Raw genomic sequence first — 18,253 nt, 5'->3', positions numbered from 1 at the left:
AGGTAGTTTTAATATTCAAACAGCTGCTATAAACATTCAGAAGTTAGCAGGCTCCTGAAAGCTTTTACTAAAAGAGCATGTTCTCATGTCCTAGCATGCACATAAAAATAAGCAGGTCTCTAGACATCTGGCCAAAGCCAGCCTGCCTAACAAGAGCTGCACTACTGAACATAAAAAGTTCAGTTCCTCCCCGTATCATCTCTCACGTTTTATTTCCTTCCAAAAACACCAGAGGCAGTAAGATGAAACAACGATAGAAGGATGACTTTTTTTCCCTCCCAAGAGCCATGTGTACAAAAGTTCTCCCAGTTCTCTGCTGAGTTTCTGCAGTCTCCTCATAGTCACAAAAAGGCAGTCTCCTTTCTCATTTAAATTTCTATGCTTTTCAGAAACACAACTTTAAAAACTCACATGAATCTCAAACTTCCAGCCGCTCACTGCCTCATCCGTAAGGATTTTTGTGAAAGATATTGTTAACCCATCTCGAAAAAATCGCTGACATGCTTCACTTTTGACATCAAGGCCTATTTTAAAACAGAAAAGAAAAAAACCAAACTATTAGATATGCAGTTTCATTGATTGTTACATGAACTTCTAAATATTGAAAGTAGAGTTTTGGACTTCAAAGGTTTGGTGTTAAAAGTTTCAGAATTATTTTAGAAAGAGAAGCCTTTTAAGTTTGTCTTCATCCAAGCTTTAACGCATGAAAAACTGAAAGATTAATATTCTTGTAAAACCCACCTCAAAAATTGCACTCCTTTAGAGAATTTAAATTCTTTTTTTAAAAAACATGTGATAGGATGAAGTTTTTTCCCATGCTTATACCACTCAAAAGACACAGTAGCAAAAATAACAATAAGAACAATCTTTAGCTTCCATTTTTCTGGTGTACATGTGTTTATGTTCTTCTCTTACTTGGTTGCTACCAGTAAAACTCAGTGAGTGAACAGAAGAAGGGGTGAGACCTGCCCAGCTCCCAGGGATAATCAACCTGCATAAATAAACATGAGTCCTTCTGTCTCGCACTTAATTGAAGTACAGTTTCTTGCAACTCTGCTGCCAGGACCCAACACAGCTAGACCCCAAAGATGCCATAAACCTTTGCAGTGGCCACATGTCAATTTTAAAATTAAAGAGTGGTAGTCCGTACTTTTAACTATTTTAGAACTCTATACTTATTTATAATCCAGTATTTCAAGAAATCTGTAATTCCCCTTCAAAAATTCAGTTAGAAAATTGAAATAGTGCTAAAACTCAACAGAAAAATTAAACATGTATCAGTATAAGCTGGAAACAATGAAAGCCATTGGGCACATTATTAAAAGAAAACTGTGACCAGCCTACACTGTGTCTTTACAGAACAAATTTAATGGGAAGGGAATCTTGGCATTCAACAAGTCAACAAGATCCACAAAAATTACCGCCATCACCCCCAAACTCCCATACACAACTTCCTTAATGAGACATCTTGGCAGTAACTTCCACTGGTTTGGGAAGAAGTGATTTGGTTATCAAATTCAAGTTCCTCGTAGCCACTAACAACTGTACAACAGAGGCTCTTTTCAGAAGTGTTCACAGAACATCTGCCCTGCTTTTTAGTAAATACCACAAAGGCGTTCCAAACTCCTGTAACAGGGCTTGCTATCCTATACTCTTACGGTACGTGCAGCTCTCAAGTAACTTGAGTAAAGCAGGAAGCTTTGGAGAGCTCCCATCACTTCCTTGAAAACTATTCCAGTGTTCCCTCTCTTTATCACTACCAGAAGTACATGATATACACACTACGTGGCCAAGTATAAAAAAAAACAAACCATATTATCTTCCTATGTAACTTGCAGTCTGGATAGCTGACATCCTTACACTACATAGTAAGTGCTAAGACCAATAACAAAAAGCCACAAGCCACAGAAATGACACCATGACAAAAGAAGAGAAGAGAGATGGATACTGCCTAAAACTCAGGCATTTGCAGTAAACAAAGGACTTTGTTAAATTAACTTCTCAAGGAGGTAAAGGTGACAGCTCCACAACTTATACAAAACAGAGGACAGGGAAGGCATCCGACATAGTCAACTTGACCTATGGGAAACATTCCTTTCTGAACCCAAACGTAAATCAAGAATTAAGTGAACTTAAATCTTGAATACAAATTCAAAGCAGGCACTCAGTGATTTTAATGCTTCTTAGAGTACCAGTATACTGCACTGAAATATCTCTTAAACTTTCTTTGGACCATATTCTTCCACAGCAGTTGGCCAGCTTCAGTCAGCAAGACATTTCAAACCAAGTTCAGGAATACCAAAACAGTATGTTTCAAAATACGCTGTCCTTTCTGTACTTCACTGAACTTGGAAGATGTAGACCCTTAGGAGATACTTGTATGACTCCTGGACCTACAATCACCTTCTGCCTTTTACCACAATGCTGCACACTGCGGAAACAACAAATGACACTTATGGAAGGAACCAAGACTAGGTGACTACAAGGAGCAGAGTATTATCAAAAGCAGAGTACAGGAGTCCTAGGAGAAAGCAGGTTAGGAGAGGAAGCAAGAGTTATACAAAGACAGCAAGAAGAGAAACAGTAATTACACTAGACAGCTGGCAACTACTGCTCGAATCAGATTCCGTATCACTAACTCTTAGGTAATGTTTTTCTCCCCGTTGTCCAAGTTCTGAGGGCAGAGAACGATAAGGAAGAATACAAGAGATAAGTCAGTGCATGCAGCCCAGAGGTAAGTATTTAGAGAAAAGTTAGAGAGATGGATTATGCAGTGAGAAAAAGTAAATATGAAAAGAAAGGGTGACATGCAACACATAATATATGGGGGCTGCAATTAGAGGACTAGAGGAAGAACAGAAGGCCATTTGATTTCCGTACCTGTACTCAAGGGCAGTCAATTTGCCAGATAAACCACGTAGAGCGTACTATCCCTGCCACAAGAGCAGAAACACTCTGGGTCCATAAAACTTCTCAGCCCAGATGCAACTGTAGACTAAGAAACTCTGATGCATCTGAAGGGTAATCAACAGTATAGGGTTGGACCACCAAGGCCCCGAGGAAAATCACCCAGCTCCTCTTCTCCAGGACACTGGATTACACAACTTTGTAGCTGCCACCACAGAGCTGGTTGTGTGGTGCTGTGCCAGTGAAGCCTTCCCAGGCCTGGAGCCTCAGGAATTGCAGCACAGAAACCTTTCAGCAGTTTGGTAAGGGCTAGCTCAAACTGTGCAGAACTGACAGCAACCTGAAGCTAACGAGCTCTAGGGAAACCCACACTTGCCCATGAGCACAGTGGTTACGCATTGGCACTCACAGATTCTTGCAGACTTTCAACAACAATCATCAGAGTATGAGAATCCTTCTACACCAAGACACTGAACGGTAGTTCATTTCATTGAATTAGCTCTAGCCCAAACACCTGGCTAAAAAACCTTGGAACGTGACGACACAAATTTGATGTCCTTGCTTTAGATAGATGGCTAAAAATAACCATTGAAGAAAACAAAGAAGTTATGGCTTCAGTAAGGAACTCAAGAGTGGTCCCACAGAAATGCGGACGGATCATCCATAGAGAGATGGTCTTTAGAGAGGATGCTGGAAACAATTCCCATAATTGGGCTGCCTAGATTTTGGATGCACATGTGCTCATGCACACTTTTTTTTTTTTGTTAGGCTCTAGGGCCTGCCTCTGCTCTTCCCCACTGTGTAAGCCTTTGTAACTCATGAAAAACAAAGATTTGGGATCAAGGCTGAAGGTTTAAGTTATGCAGTGAAATCTCTTCAGTAAAAATAAGCTACAAATTTCAGAAGTTGCCTTGCATCTTGCTTGTGTGTGTCACATCGTAAAGTTCTGGCAGCATGTTAAAAATTTAATGTAAACATTAAGACTGATAAAATCCACAACAAAGTGCAGGGTTGTTACGGGGATTTTAAAAGAAAGAGTGGAGAATATTCTACCCTATTAAAAAATAAAAAAAAAAAAAGAGCCCTTTTTTTTTTTTCACACTTTTAAATTTATAGCATCCAACTCACTCTGACATTTATTTCTGCAGCAAATCTCATTACTCAAAACACTTCATAAGTATCCCAGAATTATTGTGAAGATAAACATCAGTCTTGGTATTAAATGCTATTTTTCAAATAGGTTTTCTTCTATTAGCAAGTAACTCCAGACTATCATTTGATAGTCTCATGCTTTACTTAATGAAGAATAATACATTGATCCCTACAGATAAGAAGATAATCTTCCATAAATAAATGCATCTGCCAGGAATAATGCAAGTCACAGTCTAGACAGGATTCATACTACTCTGTCAAATTTGCTCCTTGAACTTGAAGGTGGTAATGAGGACATTTAATTCTTATGGGTACTTTCAATTCAGTTCAGTTATGTCCCTTTCAATTTCATTTCCTGGAAAGATTTAAAGAATACACAAATATCACCTTTATTTTATAGAGAGCAGTTATCCCAAACTCACTCCAGAATGCCAATGCTGATGACCACTGGCAAAGTTATGAATAAAAGCTACTTAAGAACCCTAACTACTAGGAAATGATGCTTGGTAAAAAAAAAATGGGCTCTTTTTAGGTTTTGTTGCTTCACAATCAAAATGAGTTACAGACTGCAATACAGAATTTTTACGTAATTTTTCAATTTCTCTTTTCAGTTCTTCCCTTTTGAAACAGAACTCAGATTAAGAAAAATGCCCAAAGACAAGTAGCAAGGTGTCCAATTTTAGAGATAAAGGAACACATTTTTGATCTATGAAAAATGTACATAACAGAATCATTTATATTCTCTCTATATACACTGCTCTGAAACAGTGTCCGCCAAGTTTTGAACTAACCAGTGTCAGTTACACCAAGTGAGCACCCTATCATATTCCTTGAGCACTGACAGTTATTTAAAACAGAACCACCTGAGCCATCATGTAATTTCAAGTAGTGAGAAAAAAAAAATCTAGGATGTAACTGTAAGGATAACACAGTTAACAAACAACTACTTTAACAGCTTTCCTTGTTTTTTCCTTCTTCAATAATCCTTGTGTACGTACACACATAGGAATTCATCTTGAGTGCAAGAGTAGGAATAATTAAATAGCAATGCAGAAGCCCTTTCCAGAATTGGACATCAACAATTTAATAAAAATCGAAGTCCATAAAGCATATGAACAGATTTCCACTGTTTTTCATAACTTCAAGAGGAAAAAGAGAAGGCATTTTGTTTAGGAACTTTTTACTAATTCTGATGCTTTGGAGAAGTACGGTGATGTTAGGAGTAGCCAAAAATCTCATTCTGCTCTTATTACTTCATTGCATTGACAGTTTTTTGGTTTTGTTTTTTTAAAAAAAGATGACTTAACAGCTGGCAGTACATACATCTCCTCTCTCACAAATCACAAGCAGAGAATTTATTTTTATTGCACTGTTCCGACAACCCAGACACAAAGATGACTGCATTTTCTTTCCGTAACTTGGCATTTCCTTTGCTCCTGAACAGATGCGATCACTTGAAAAATTGTATATTCACCTTAAGATTCCTGCCAAACCCAGCTACATGCAAAGAAGGCTATTCCAAGCGCAACCACGGCTGATAAATCAGTGTTGGCAACAACATGTCATTATCCTATTTTGGATCACAAGCGTACACCCTAACTTTTGTTTCTCCAGAGACTGCTCTACAGCAAAGACGACTTACAGAAAACAATCGAGATAACCCAGAACATCATGACCACAATCAGCTTTTTATTCTTAAAGGTGCCGAAGAACAACCTTTATTAACATGAAGTTGTCCCGGTGCAGTTATGCAAAAGCAAGGAACAGACACTTTGCATGTCACTGTATTTAAAACACACCTACCGGCTACGTGTAGGTCTCCTAGAAAAATATTCTGATCTGACTTCTGGTATTACTCAAATACTGGGGCAACAAATACTGACTGAAACAGGAGACCAAAACAACTTTCCAGGAGAACAGAACTTTCCAGAACACATGACAAATTTGTCAATCTGACTAGTGCAATTTAGCAAACACATACACGGTCCTGATACTGAACCCTCCTACTTCCAAGCAAGTCAGACACAGCAAGCAATATGGTACAATTATTAGTCTAAGTCATGCTGTTCAAAATTCTAACTTTTCTCTTATATTCTCAGAAGTATGTGTGTGCCAAATTTGAACAAAAATTCATGGCAAGACATTTGGAAAGCTAGATTAGGAACTTATTTTTAAAAAACAGAATTCTTTGAATTTTAGTATCTGTTATAAAGACCAAACCCCCTAGGTCTGATATCAAAGTGAATGTAAAAAACAGGTAGAACAGGAATGACAAGATTTTTATTGCTGTGAGCTTTTTCAACTTCCCTACTCATGCTAAGGCACCTAATTTCTAACAACATTGATGGCTTTTTAAAATTTCTGATCTACAAAGGTTCTGCATACCACTCTGACACAACCTTCAGGACCAAGGTTGTAACAGAAGGAATTAAGAATTTTTAAGCCTCTCCCAAGGATTCAAAAAACCAAGAAAATACTTTACACACTGGCCCAATACTGATTGTCTTTTCAGCTTACCTTTTTTACTTAGGTCAATAGCAGCTTCTAGAAGAACTTCTAATTCCCCTTTCGGCAACACAGGAACAACCCATCGAGGCCTATATTCAAAAACAAAACAAACCCCTCTGTATTTCAATTGTGCGTCTTAAAAATCAAGAGTCTCTACCTCTTTGTAATGCTTTTAATATAGGGTAAGAATACACCTTTTTAAAGGCCCTAATGAGCTCTCCATTTAAAAAAACACAACCTTCTGATTTGAGCCTCTTTCTCTTTACAATGCTAATCCCCCCCCCAAAAGAAAAGTATTTCAAGAAATCCAGTGAAACAAAGATGGAAAATCCTAATTCCGCTATCAAGATATTAGCACAAATAATCTAAGCTCTCTGAAAAAGGTGTGAAAATACCTGTTGATCATGTCATCCAACTTTGCCAGGTCTGTGTGTGGAAATGCAGGCTCCTCATCTTCAAGCTGGGGTGGAGCATCTCGTTGGCCCTGCTCATCAGGCGGGGTAGCTGGGGAGTTCTCATTGGAAGAATCAGGTGAAGAAGTCTAAAATTGGTACAGAAAATACTTTAAATCGTGCCTGCACTTGCATGCCACTTATTTTGACATTTTTGCTTCACATTGTGTTTCAAAGAATCACTTGAAGTAAGTATCTGTCATCATAAAATATAATAAAATCATTTGATTTCACATTTATTAACAAAAACTAGAACATAAAATGTGCTATATGCTTTCTATCCTGACAGTTTAAAAATTAAGCTATTTTCCTCGTGAGGAAAGTGGGTGTTTCTTGTAAGACTACTACTATCACCAGACCATCTACCCAGAAGGTGAAAATAAAGACTACAGGGATGCTCTGGTTTTCACAAATCTTCTGCAGAAAAGTTGACTATTTTAGGTGGAAAGACAAACTTCAGCAATGCCACAGAAGAAAACTATCACAAAAAATATTTTCAAAAATGTTTGCTAAAAATGAGTAACACACTACTACAGCTGGCTACTAACCATTTTGATGGGTCACGCAAAAACCAATGTATTTTGTAGATTCAAATCACAACAGCAAGATTTAGGAGGACAAGGGAGGACCAAAACCTCAAGAACATTTTTCACATGTTGTACTGTGTCTGGCTGGCGTGGAGCTAATTTTCTTTACAACATCCTGTATGGTGCTGGGTTTTGGATATGTGACCAAAACAGTAGTGATAACACAGCAGTGTTTTGGCTGTTGCTGAATAGCGCTTGCACAGACTCAAGGTCTTGCGCTTCCCACTTCATTCCCCAGCAGTAAGTAGGCTGGGGCTGGGCAAGAGACTGGGAAGGGGCACAGCTGGGACAGCTGAACTGAACTGACCAAAGAGATACCCCATACCATATAGTGTCATGAAAACGAGGGGAGGGGGTGTTTCTCCCTAAGGTAGCTGTTGCCTGGGGACCAACTGGGCATCCATCAGCTGGTGGTGAGTGACAGTGTTTGCACCACTTATTTCCCCCACTACTGCATCACCTATTAAACTGCCTTTATCTCAACCCATACAATTACTCACTTTTCCCTTCCAATTCTTTCCCTGATTCCACTGAGGCAGTGGGAGTGAGGGATGGCGTGGAGGCTCACCTGGCAGCCAGGGTCAGCCCACCACACCATGTTTCAAAGAACAATTCATTCTCAGGAAATAACAACCATTAAACCTTATCATATTAAACAAATAATATCTTCATATTGAATTAAATGGCAAAGCGTGGCTTTTCTCTTAAATGGGTTTGGCTGCACTGTTTAAAAGCATCTTCTCTGGTACTTTTTCCCCCAACAAAGAAGATTCATCACATTATGATGTAGTATTTGAAAGGTTTTGTTTGTCTTTTGAAAGCAGGGTAGCCTGGTCCAACAAAAACATGCTAAGTTGTTCAGGAAGTCTAGTACAATGAACGGAGACCTAGATGAAGCTGGTCCTGAAGAGCTGATATCTGCTTGTAAGCTGTTTTATCCAAAAAGTACTTTTGCAGAACTGAGCATAAATTGAACTCACAGACAACAGTTTTACCAATCCATGGCAGGTAAGTCTACAATGTGGTTCTGAGGAAGCTTCTGATACAACTCCAGGAAGGCTTCTTATCCAAAAGAAATATGCTTGAAAGAACTATGCCACTGCCTGAAAAGGGAGCATCTTTTGCAATGCAGTGCTCCCTAACAGTATCTACTTTGCCAATAGTACTGCCTTCATCCCTCAAAATCTTTTTATACTTCCGCACACAAAAAAATATACCTAATTTAAGTAGACATCTCTAGCAATATACAAAGTCAAGTAATTCAGAAAGACTATTTCTAAAGAACTTTCTTTTTAGACAGCTTGATTGTTAATACCATACCTGATTCTGCTGGAGGGGAGGCTGGGACTGTCCATCAGGAGCCTGGCCCTGGCTATCATTCCCTCCTACCGGAGAGCCACGAGTCGTGGCTGTCATACTCGACACAGGGCAGATCTTTGCAATTTTGTCTGCTTATGTAGTTGTTGTGAGAGAAGAAATTATAGTCCGCTTAGTAAAGTTGAAGTACCAGCATATGCTTGCCTTAAAAAGCTCCAACTCAAGAACATGCCATCTTGCAGAGACCATTGCATAACCTGGAAAAAAATAAAAAGGACAATATGCTATATTGATACACGCTTATAAAAGTAATTTGTACCTGGAAAAGAACACTACAAACCCAATACATTGCTATAAATAAACTTTTCTATTAGACTTAGTATTTTATTTCCTTGAGTACAACTGACATCAGAAAAAGGAAACATTTGAAATATTTAACATTATTTTAATGTTCCAAGTAAAAATTACACTGTTAATTACCTCTATACCACTGAGAAACTGACATGCATACAAAACGCAGCTATTTACTCTGATTCCATTGTACTTGAAATGGAATTCAATTTGAATTCAAGGTGCTGATCGAGGTCCATGTAGAAATCATCTGGTTAAGAGCATAAATAGCTAAATTCATCATCTTTTCCAACACTCTTCTCTTGACACTGTTCAACTGCGGACGTCTGAGCTACCCACCAAGTATTTTAGTGGATTATCCAAAGAAAATTGTGATTCCAGATTTGTTTGTTGATCTTGTAATTATGTAACTATGTATTTCAGCTTCACTGTGTACCATTTAAATACAGAAATAAAAAGCTGTATTAAGTTATACCAGCAATTCCGCTCTCTATCACAGGGCACTGCATAACCACGGAAAAATTCCTTAAATTTCCAGAGCAATTCAGACTTCCAAGCAGTACATAAACCAACAACAGTCCTCAGAAATCTCAAAAGCCAAGTAGGGTGGTAGAAGGAATTGTATGAGGTTTCAGCAAGATTTATTTTACGGTACTAAGTTCCTGATTCAATCAGCAAAAGCTTTGAGTTCACAAGTTAAGAGTGATATTTCTGCTGTAACACTATATGCATATTTGTAACTCGTTTATTATGATGTTTCATCTCAATTTTATTTTCAATGCTGTTATCTTTCTCCAAGACACTTGAAAATACTTTCCTAAATTGTGCAAATTTGCAAGCCCAGTTATGTAAACAATAAGAATTTTGACTGAATACGCTATCTCTCCCCTGCCCAGTCTGCAGTATTAACACCACTAACAAATTTAGAGATCTCTACAGATCAATATTGAGACTAAAATAATGTTCCTTTTGAAAAAAACTGTATTCTTTGAACACAGTCAATTGTAATCCATCCCTACCCTTCAGAATTCATATTCATATGGCTTGGTAAAACTGCTAAGTCCAGAAAACAGGCATCACCAACTCAAATTTACTTTAGGAAGAAAGTGATTTTTTAATTGCATTTTTTAAAGCTAACTTATCTTAATTGGTGTTCTATTTTAAATGCCTTCCTCTGTGTATTCATTTTCTACTGATGTTTATAAAGATCACTAGGTAGAAAGTATTAGCATAACTAAGATTCCTGCCATATATATATATATATATATATATAAAATATATAGAAATGCATATATACACATACAGTATATATACAGTACATATACTGCAGTTCAATGCAGTTTGATTCCCCTGAACTACTTGATTCAGGCTTCCAGGTACCTGCATAAACGAGTGAAATCAAACTTCTGCCACCACAATAAACTTTCCTTAACCACCACCATTCCCCTTAACAGGTGTGGTCCATAATCTGGCCTCACAAAAAACTGTGCTAGTACAAGGAGTGAGGCAACAAAGAAGTAGGAAAAGGGTGAAACAGCTCCTTTCAGCAGCAATCCTGGTCTAAGTAGGCTGAAACCGCAGAAAGCAGAGACCACTGACAGCTGAGGTTCCACAGTAACTTACATCAAGTGCAAGCTGCTTCAGTCTCATCTCTTCCTTATTCTAATGCTTTTGGCTGAACTATCACAAACTAAGCCAGTTCAGAGCCCTAAAGGAAACAATAACAAAAAGAAACCCCAAACTTGCAAAGACTGTGATTATTTTTCAGTTTCTTTAATTACCTGAACTCGTGTTCTACAAGGCCAGAGAGTATTCATCCTAATGCCAGCCAGGCAGCCAGGACAAAACCACAGTTCTCCTGTTACACTAGTGTGGATTTACCCTCAGATTTTGCCTCAGTGCATAGTTAAAAACATTCTTGTAAATTCCTTTCTGCTCAAGGCGAGTGACATAATTTAACTAGGCTATGCAAGAAAACTATTACTGAAATAACCAACTTATTCAAAATCTTGTAAATTCACAGAGTAAAACAAAAAGATACAGAATTTTGTAGACACTAGTAAATACACAACATTTACATAGAGGACCAACTTATCTTTTTATTCCTCTTACTTAGTGACTGTTTGCTTGAGATTCTAATCATGATACTCCATACAGACTACTTAAATTACATTCCCAGAAAAGTGTATTTCAGGGCCTCCAGAGAAGTTCACTTGGCTTGGACATGTGTGCAAGACAAGGCCAACTTCATGAGTTCATCACTTCTCCCCCCCAACTGTGTAATGACCTCAGAGATACAAAAGTAACTTCAAGTTATGCTGCAGCGAACTAAAACCACTCCATTTCCAATAAATGAGTTTTTTTACTGATTGCTTTTTGCAGTATCTGTATATTCTAAATTAGAAGGATATCCTTGTTCAGGCATTTTCCTTCTAATTACAGGGAGTATATAAATACATTTTTGTAAGCATAAATCATCCAATTTATGATTTTTAAACAGTACTAGAGGAGTAATTTACCAGTCCTGTTTTCAGCCACTGATTTAACCATTTATGGTTCAGAGAAAACATCAAACTGCATGCCCACAGAGAATAGACTACTGCTTTAATCTCTCTAGAACCATGAAATTTCAAATTCCCATAATTTCTTTAACTCAGCCTATTCAATTTTTTAGAGTTAAAACTCAGCAAAACAGTTTGGCTTAGCTCAAGAATAGCCTTTACACCTAATTATAATTAACTTGATCATTTATAAACAAATGTAAACTGATGCTGTGACACCTTGGTTTTGAGTATGCAGACACGTGAACACAATTCAAACTGCCTGTATCCAACTGAATTATAATGGAGACTATAGTAATTTTTATTCATTTCTACAGTATCTGATTTTGGATTCAGCATACTAAGCCCTGTTAAAAAAAAAATCTTTACCTAAAGCTTTGAAAGGATGTTTTGATACAGTGTCAAGATGGAGACAGACACCTATTAAATAACAAACTAACTACTCCACTGTTAATCAAGCGATGTATGAGGCTATGAAGACTGAGCTAAATGAATCCCACTGACATTTGCTTTTGAGCAAATTCCTATTTGCCATGCTTTATCCATCTCCTTACATCACCCTGACCCACCGCTAAATTATAGGTGAAAGTCAGCTTTCGCTGACACAGGATGAGTGCTAGGCAAGAAGCAAATGTATTTATATGTACATACTGCTCTGCCACATGATAACATGTAACAGCAAATACAAAGGATGGCATTTTAGCATGTAATGATCAAGGAACATACATAACTTTGTAATACAGTTGACTTCTAGAACCTCTTTCATCCAAGTTTCTCAAAGTCACCTCCTCGAAAGTAACTGAAATACCCCAATACATGCAGTCTTTCTCCTAAATTAGCTACTTATAATATAGTCTCAGAAAAAAGCAAATACAAGGTGACATGACAGCAGCAGACCTCAAAATACAATTTATTATTCATGTGCATTACCTAAGCCCTATTTAGGGACACAGACCTATTTTTTCCTTTATTTAAAGTATTCTGGTAATATCAAGTAAGAATACATGCCATAGAATCTACTCTGCAGCGTGGTAACAATACATGCCAGGATACTGGTCTACTCAATATGTAATAACAGGGCTTTCTAAAAATCATATGACCATGCTAAGAAAAAATACAATTCTTTTTTCTCTAGCATTATTTATAGAATGACATTCCTATCTTAACAGGATTCATGGAAGACGTGCTTTTTCATCAGAAGTGCTGTACTGCAAAAAAGCTTAACTGCAGCAATACAAATTTTAGATTTAAAGGTATCACAGATTTGTTTCATATAGGATTCCGGGAACTGCCGCCTTAAAATCCTAATAAATAGTGACTCATCACAAGGGCTGTGACGTGGTTCTAGTCTAAAAATTCGAGACTTAGGAATCTAACCTTCTATCCTGTTCCTTTATTTCAATCAAAACGCCTTCTCATCTAGAAACACCTCCCCCAAAACTGTAACACTGACCTAATTCAGTAGTTACAATCTACACACACCCCCACACATTTATAATTTTCTTTCTTCTCTGTGCCTTGTGTCTTTCAGGAAGGAAGAAATTATTTATATAATCAGAATAAAAAAACTGGTGGTCCCAGCAATTTGCTCATTAACACTGACATGCACTGAAATTGAAACATATTCAATGATTAATGAAAAACTTGTCATTAAGCTGCTTTTCAGTAGAGCAAAAAGTATCTAACTTTAGATGTTTAAAAAAACACCTGATAAGCAGCAGAGAAAAAGCTATTTCAAATAGTATGTGTTACAAAGACAACTAATTTACAGTCCTTCTTCTAGTAAAGAAGTGAGTGTACATGGGACTTAGGCAACTTTAGCAGACTCCAACATGCTATTTCAAAGCAATAAATTTCTAAGTCATACAGTAAAAGACAGATTTTTTCAGTAATTATAATTGCTATGAACTAAAACTATTCTCATTGGAAATCAGGTTACTTCAAGTAACCTTTTTCGTTGATTTTTCCACATTATACATCTGACATTAAGACACTTGACAGCATAGTTTCTGGAACATTGGGAACATCCACGCAAACATACGATTCTATTTGCTCTCAATATCATACAACAAAATAAAGAGAGATGTCCTAAAACACACTTCAGTAGTTTCAGGTTTGGTTGGTCGGGTTTTTTTTCACTTCAAAGCTTGGTTTTGAGACTAAGTTTAGCTAAGCTATATCTACTTAACGGTATGCGACTTTACTTCATACAAGATGCCCCTACACCTACCATTCTCATGAATTTAAGCAAGCAATAAAAGGACAGAAAGTGAACTTCCAAAAGAAAGCACCACTGTTTATTGTCAGGTCAAGGGCAAAGCAGAGGGACCACAACTCTCAATCCCATAAATATGGTCTCAAAGCAGCCATCTAAATGCATTCAAATCTTCAACTACCAGCTACGCAGCATTCTGTGCTGAAGAGGCTACAGAGTAATGCTGCAGAAAATGCTAGTTTTAAGCAGTGATGTTTCCTCCTCCACAAGCAACAAATAAGAATATTATCTGTATTACAGACTTCCTATTGTTTCTTGCCCATACTTTAAAGCACTGGGGAATTTATGCAGAGGTCTGGTTGAAAATTTAACGTCATGAGGATATTCAAAGATTGAAGCCTTAACTCCAATGAGATTTGGGGAAAACAAAGTTCAACAACCTCAAAGAAAGGAAAATGTCATATTTACACTGTGTGTTAAGAGAACTAAAGTATTCATACATGTGGCATAATTCAAGAACAGGGACAGAGAATTCAGTATTGCTCCCATTACTATTAAAAAAACCACAACAAACCAAATGCAAACAACTAGACATAGAAGGCTTAATGATATAAAGTGCAATATTTTTTTTTTAAATACAGCTCTGTTACAGCAAAACCACAGGGATTACTTCATCTTTTGAAAAAAAAAATTCCAAACAGAAAACTGGACAGTGATACTTGTTTCTCATATAACTGGACTCGAGACATAGTGATGAAGAGCAGAATCAGACTACATTTAACTATTTCTGGTGTAACACATAGCCTAAGGATATGGTTCTCAGATTCCCTTTTCAGGTGATTAGAACTAAAGTCACTCCTCAGGCTTCTCTGGCTAAATCTGACCCCCTTCCATCAAAAGCTTTTCAGTCTCAAGAGAGAATTCTCACTCAAATGCCAAGCTTGGAGCCCATGAAATTCTAACCAAAGCAAACTATATTCAAGCAAAGGTTGAGAAGCCTGTATTTGGCCCTGCACATCAAGGTAACAAAGGTGACGTATTCACAAGTTAGTAACTTCTTGTCTCCACACGGAATAACTTCCCAAAAGACTGCAAAAACCCCAAGGAAATCCTTTATACCACTCAAAAGACCATCTTACTTGAAGGCAATAACTAATGAAGGTCAGGGCCTGAAAGGGAACTGGACAGCAGCAACAAGTGTCTTTCTCTAAAAGACACTCACTTCTCAATAATCCTTGATGCTCTAATGGGTAGATAGTATACTACTGGTTACTTAAGGTACCTGATGCTTCTTCCCAGATAACGTAGCAAGGGGGCAGGTCTTCAGATCATACAGTTAGTTCTGGTTACCACACAGAAAAGTCAGTTTCAGTTCCTGTATAGAAGGAGAAGTCTTTTGCTCACGTGCCAGTACAGAGAGAAGACAGCCAAAGATACAGCAGCAAGAAGAAAAGCAAACAGTGCTTTGCATATAAAACCAGCAGATGTTAAGACAATTAACCATGCCCCTGTCACTGAGCTGTGGCCCTGCTCTTCTGCAGGCATACGTTTCAGGGCGCTGTCATGGACAGAGCGCTGGGCAAGACTGGGCCTCTCGCCCAGTACGACTATTCCTACACTAGTTCCACTGGTATGGAACTGTATCTTCAATACACGTGAATGACAGAAGGAGGAGGGACATAAAATTTATAGCACCCCCAGTTCTATTACTTAAATTCTTCTTTTAAATATTTCCAAGAGATTAAGAAACTACACTCAAGGTGCTGATAAGTAGCTAGATAATGTGGGGGTTTTTTATACTTGGAGATGATGATTTTGGTCACGACAGTAAAACAAACCAGACTTTCAAAGAACAGAATGAAGTCAAGTGAATTTAAAAAGCACTGGTAAATATATGCACTATAACCTAAGAAAAGCAAACTTAGTAAGTCACTTCTATCTGGAAAACACTAACATCTATTTTAAAAATTGTTTAAATGTTTTGAACTATGACTTTCACTTACTTATGCAGCCCTTCTCTTGAATTCACAATGAACACACAAAGAAGTGGGCAACACTTCCTTTTGTCTTGCATTAAAAGAATGAGCTACAACAGGAAAAAAACCTCAAAACTAAAAAAATGATTAAAAAAAAACAGATCTGAGAACTTTAGTATGTAAATTTGTTTCTGAGTCAGATTCAATCTCATGCTGCTAAGCAACACAACACTATACTTTTTTCATCACTTATGCTACAGTTTATTTATGCAGGAGGCTGCCCTTCTACAACCCCCAAAAATTGTTTTCTTGGTAAAATAGACAATTAGAGCTTCACAGGCCAGCAGTACAAATCATGGTTTAATGTTTACATTTAAATAATGTTCTAGATTAAAAGTAATACACACCTTTGCAGTTGATACTCTATCATCTATGAAGTAATTCTTATTACATCATGTTTACTTATACTACTGCAAGAAAATAGTATGTCTAAAGTTTGCACCACAGAGTGATTAAATGCTCTTGGTTCCTTATTTCAGATTATTAAATCTGTGGTTTGGTCATGGTCATATCAAATACTTCAACCAGTTCATCCAATTCCGTAACACCTCTCCAAGTTATAGAGTGAACTTCACTGTCCAGAACACTTTAAGAACATTGTTTGTTCCTAAAAGCATTAATCTAAATTCTAATAACTGCAAGGTGTTATGCTATTAAGACTTTAAAAAAAAATAATCTTATTTCATTTTAAAAAGGGATAATTAACTTTTAATGTTAATTCATATTCAACTTGTCTGCTCTGTCTTTTTGCTACAAAAAGCATTATTATTGGATGCTCAAAAGTCAATGGGAAAATCAAAATACATTCTCAGCATTACACAAAAAATAGGCAAAAAATAGGCTTAGTTTCACTTAAGTAATGAAGGCTTTTCTCAGCAAGGTACAAATTTTTACAGCAAAGCACTAGGGAACAGAGGAAATTTTAAAATTTCTGAGCATTACGTTATTAATGGCTTCCTTCTAGTTGCTGAAGCACACTTTATAAAAGCAGAATGCAAAGCTTTGGCAATGTAGAGAATGAACAAAGCTACAAAGCCTGAAAGAGACAACAGTGCAGACACCTCAGTTCACACAGTAGTACTCATCTCCATGTTTTCTCTGCACAAGGATGTGCACAATACAGCCTACAATTCTTGCCAATTAATATTCTTCATAAAAGCACACAGATGTAAACTATACTTCTGTACCAGCACTGAAAGTGTTCTTTCTTATTAGTTATACAAATATCTAGCAGTGGTTCAGAAAACAACAGGACAGTAAAAGCAACAGGTTCAGTTTCCTAGGGGAATAAGTCTTTAAAGTTGTTTCAGAAGAACTTATAGGTTTGTATACTAATGCAGGGAGAAGACACCACCTCATTTTTCTTGCACTTAAAACAAAATCTAGTTTTGCATGAACATACCACAACATACTAACAAAACAGAATTATGTATCCCAAAATAATTTTTTCTTCATGCCATTTGTTTAATACATGGTCTCCAAATTTATTCTTTTTTAATTATTAGTTATCTTAATTATCCTTATTTTTTAGCTAATATGCATTTCCTAGTGCACACACATGATTATCATCTATAATTAATACATTTAAAACATCCACTATATAATTATTAAATAAATTATAAACATCTCAGCCTCTTCTGCCATGATATTAAGTAATATTTCTGCTCTGAATCTAAACCCAAAAGATGCATCCATGTCATAACAAAAAACTCAATTTCCAGTATTTATAATGGAATTTATTAAAACAACTTATATTAAATATTTTTAAATCAGAAAACCCAGATAAGCTACACTAAAAAGTTTAAAGGTATGATCAAGAATCCAGATAAATCTACAGACATAACTTCTACTAGATCTCGAAAAACAGGATATAGTCCAAAATAGCACAGAAAGGAAGGGGGTGGGGGTGGGGAGTAGGGGGAATGGAGAGAAGAAATCAAGCTACCATCTCTGGACATAAACCCATTTAGTGACATTCACAGCCACTAATGCAACTTCCTACAGTGTAATAAATAAGATCAATTTAGTACTTTAGCATGAATGTGAAAGACGTTAGAGACTACCTGCATTTCTGTACTGCATTTTTACATGCTCATGTGGTTATATTTACAGTAAATAAAACAGTTGTGGTTTTTTGGTTTTTTTTAAAATAATCACCACTGACTGA

The 18,253-nt window shown here is 36.9% G+C and overlaps 1 protein-coding gene across 5 annotated transcripts in view; it reads right to left on the bottom strand.

Moving 5' to 3' along the window:
* USP9X (ubiquitin specific peptidase 9, X-linked) overlaps positions 1-18,253 on the bottom strand; it is a 100,989-nt gene that overhangs the window by 65,211 nt on the left and 17,525 nt on the right. For 4 of the 5 annotated variants that reach the window (XM_014938075.1, XM_014938079.1, XM_014938076.1 and 1 more), the window contains exons 1-4: positions 8,927-9,179; positions 6,963-7,108; positions 6,577-6,656; positions 412-524 (exon numbers count right to left, since the gene is read on the bottom strand). In XM_014938075.1, coding sequence (XP_014793561.1) covers positions 412-524; positions 6,577-6,656; positions 6,963-7,108; positions 8,927-9,022 — 435 coding nt within the window. In that variant the 5' untranslated portion in view covers positions 9,023-9,179. Of the gene's footprint in view, positions 1-411; positions 525-6,576; positions 6,657-6,962; positions 7,109-8,926; positions 9,181-18,253 lie in introns of those variants that run through there. The other variant, XM_014938074.1, reaches the window with a different exon arrangement.

This window comes from Calidris pugnax, unplaced genomic scaffold (assembly GCF_001431845.1).
Source record: "Calidris pugnax isolate Ruff unplaced genomic scaffold, ASM143184v1 scaffold25, whole genome shotgun sequence".
Classification (NCBI taxonomy): domain Eukaryota; kingdom Metazoa; phylum Chordata; class Aves; order Charadriiformes; family Scolopacidae; genus Calidris; species Calidris pugnax.
This window is presented reverse-complemented; position numbering and strand designations above follow the sequence as displayed.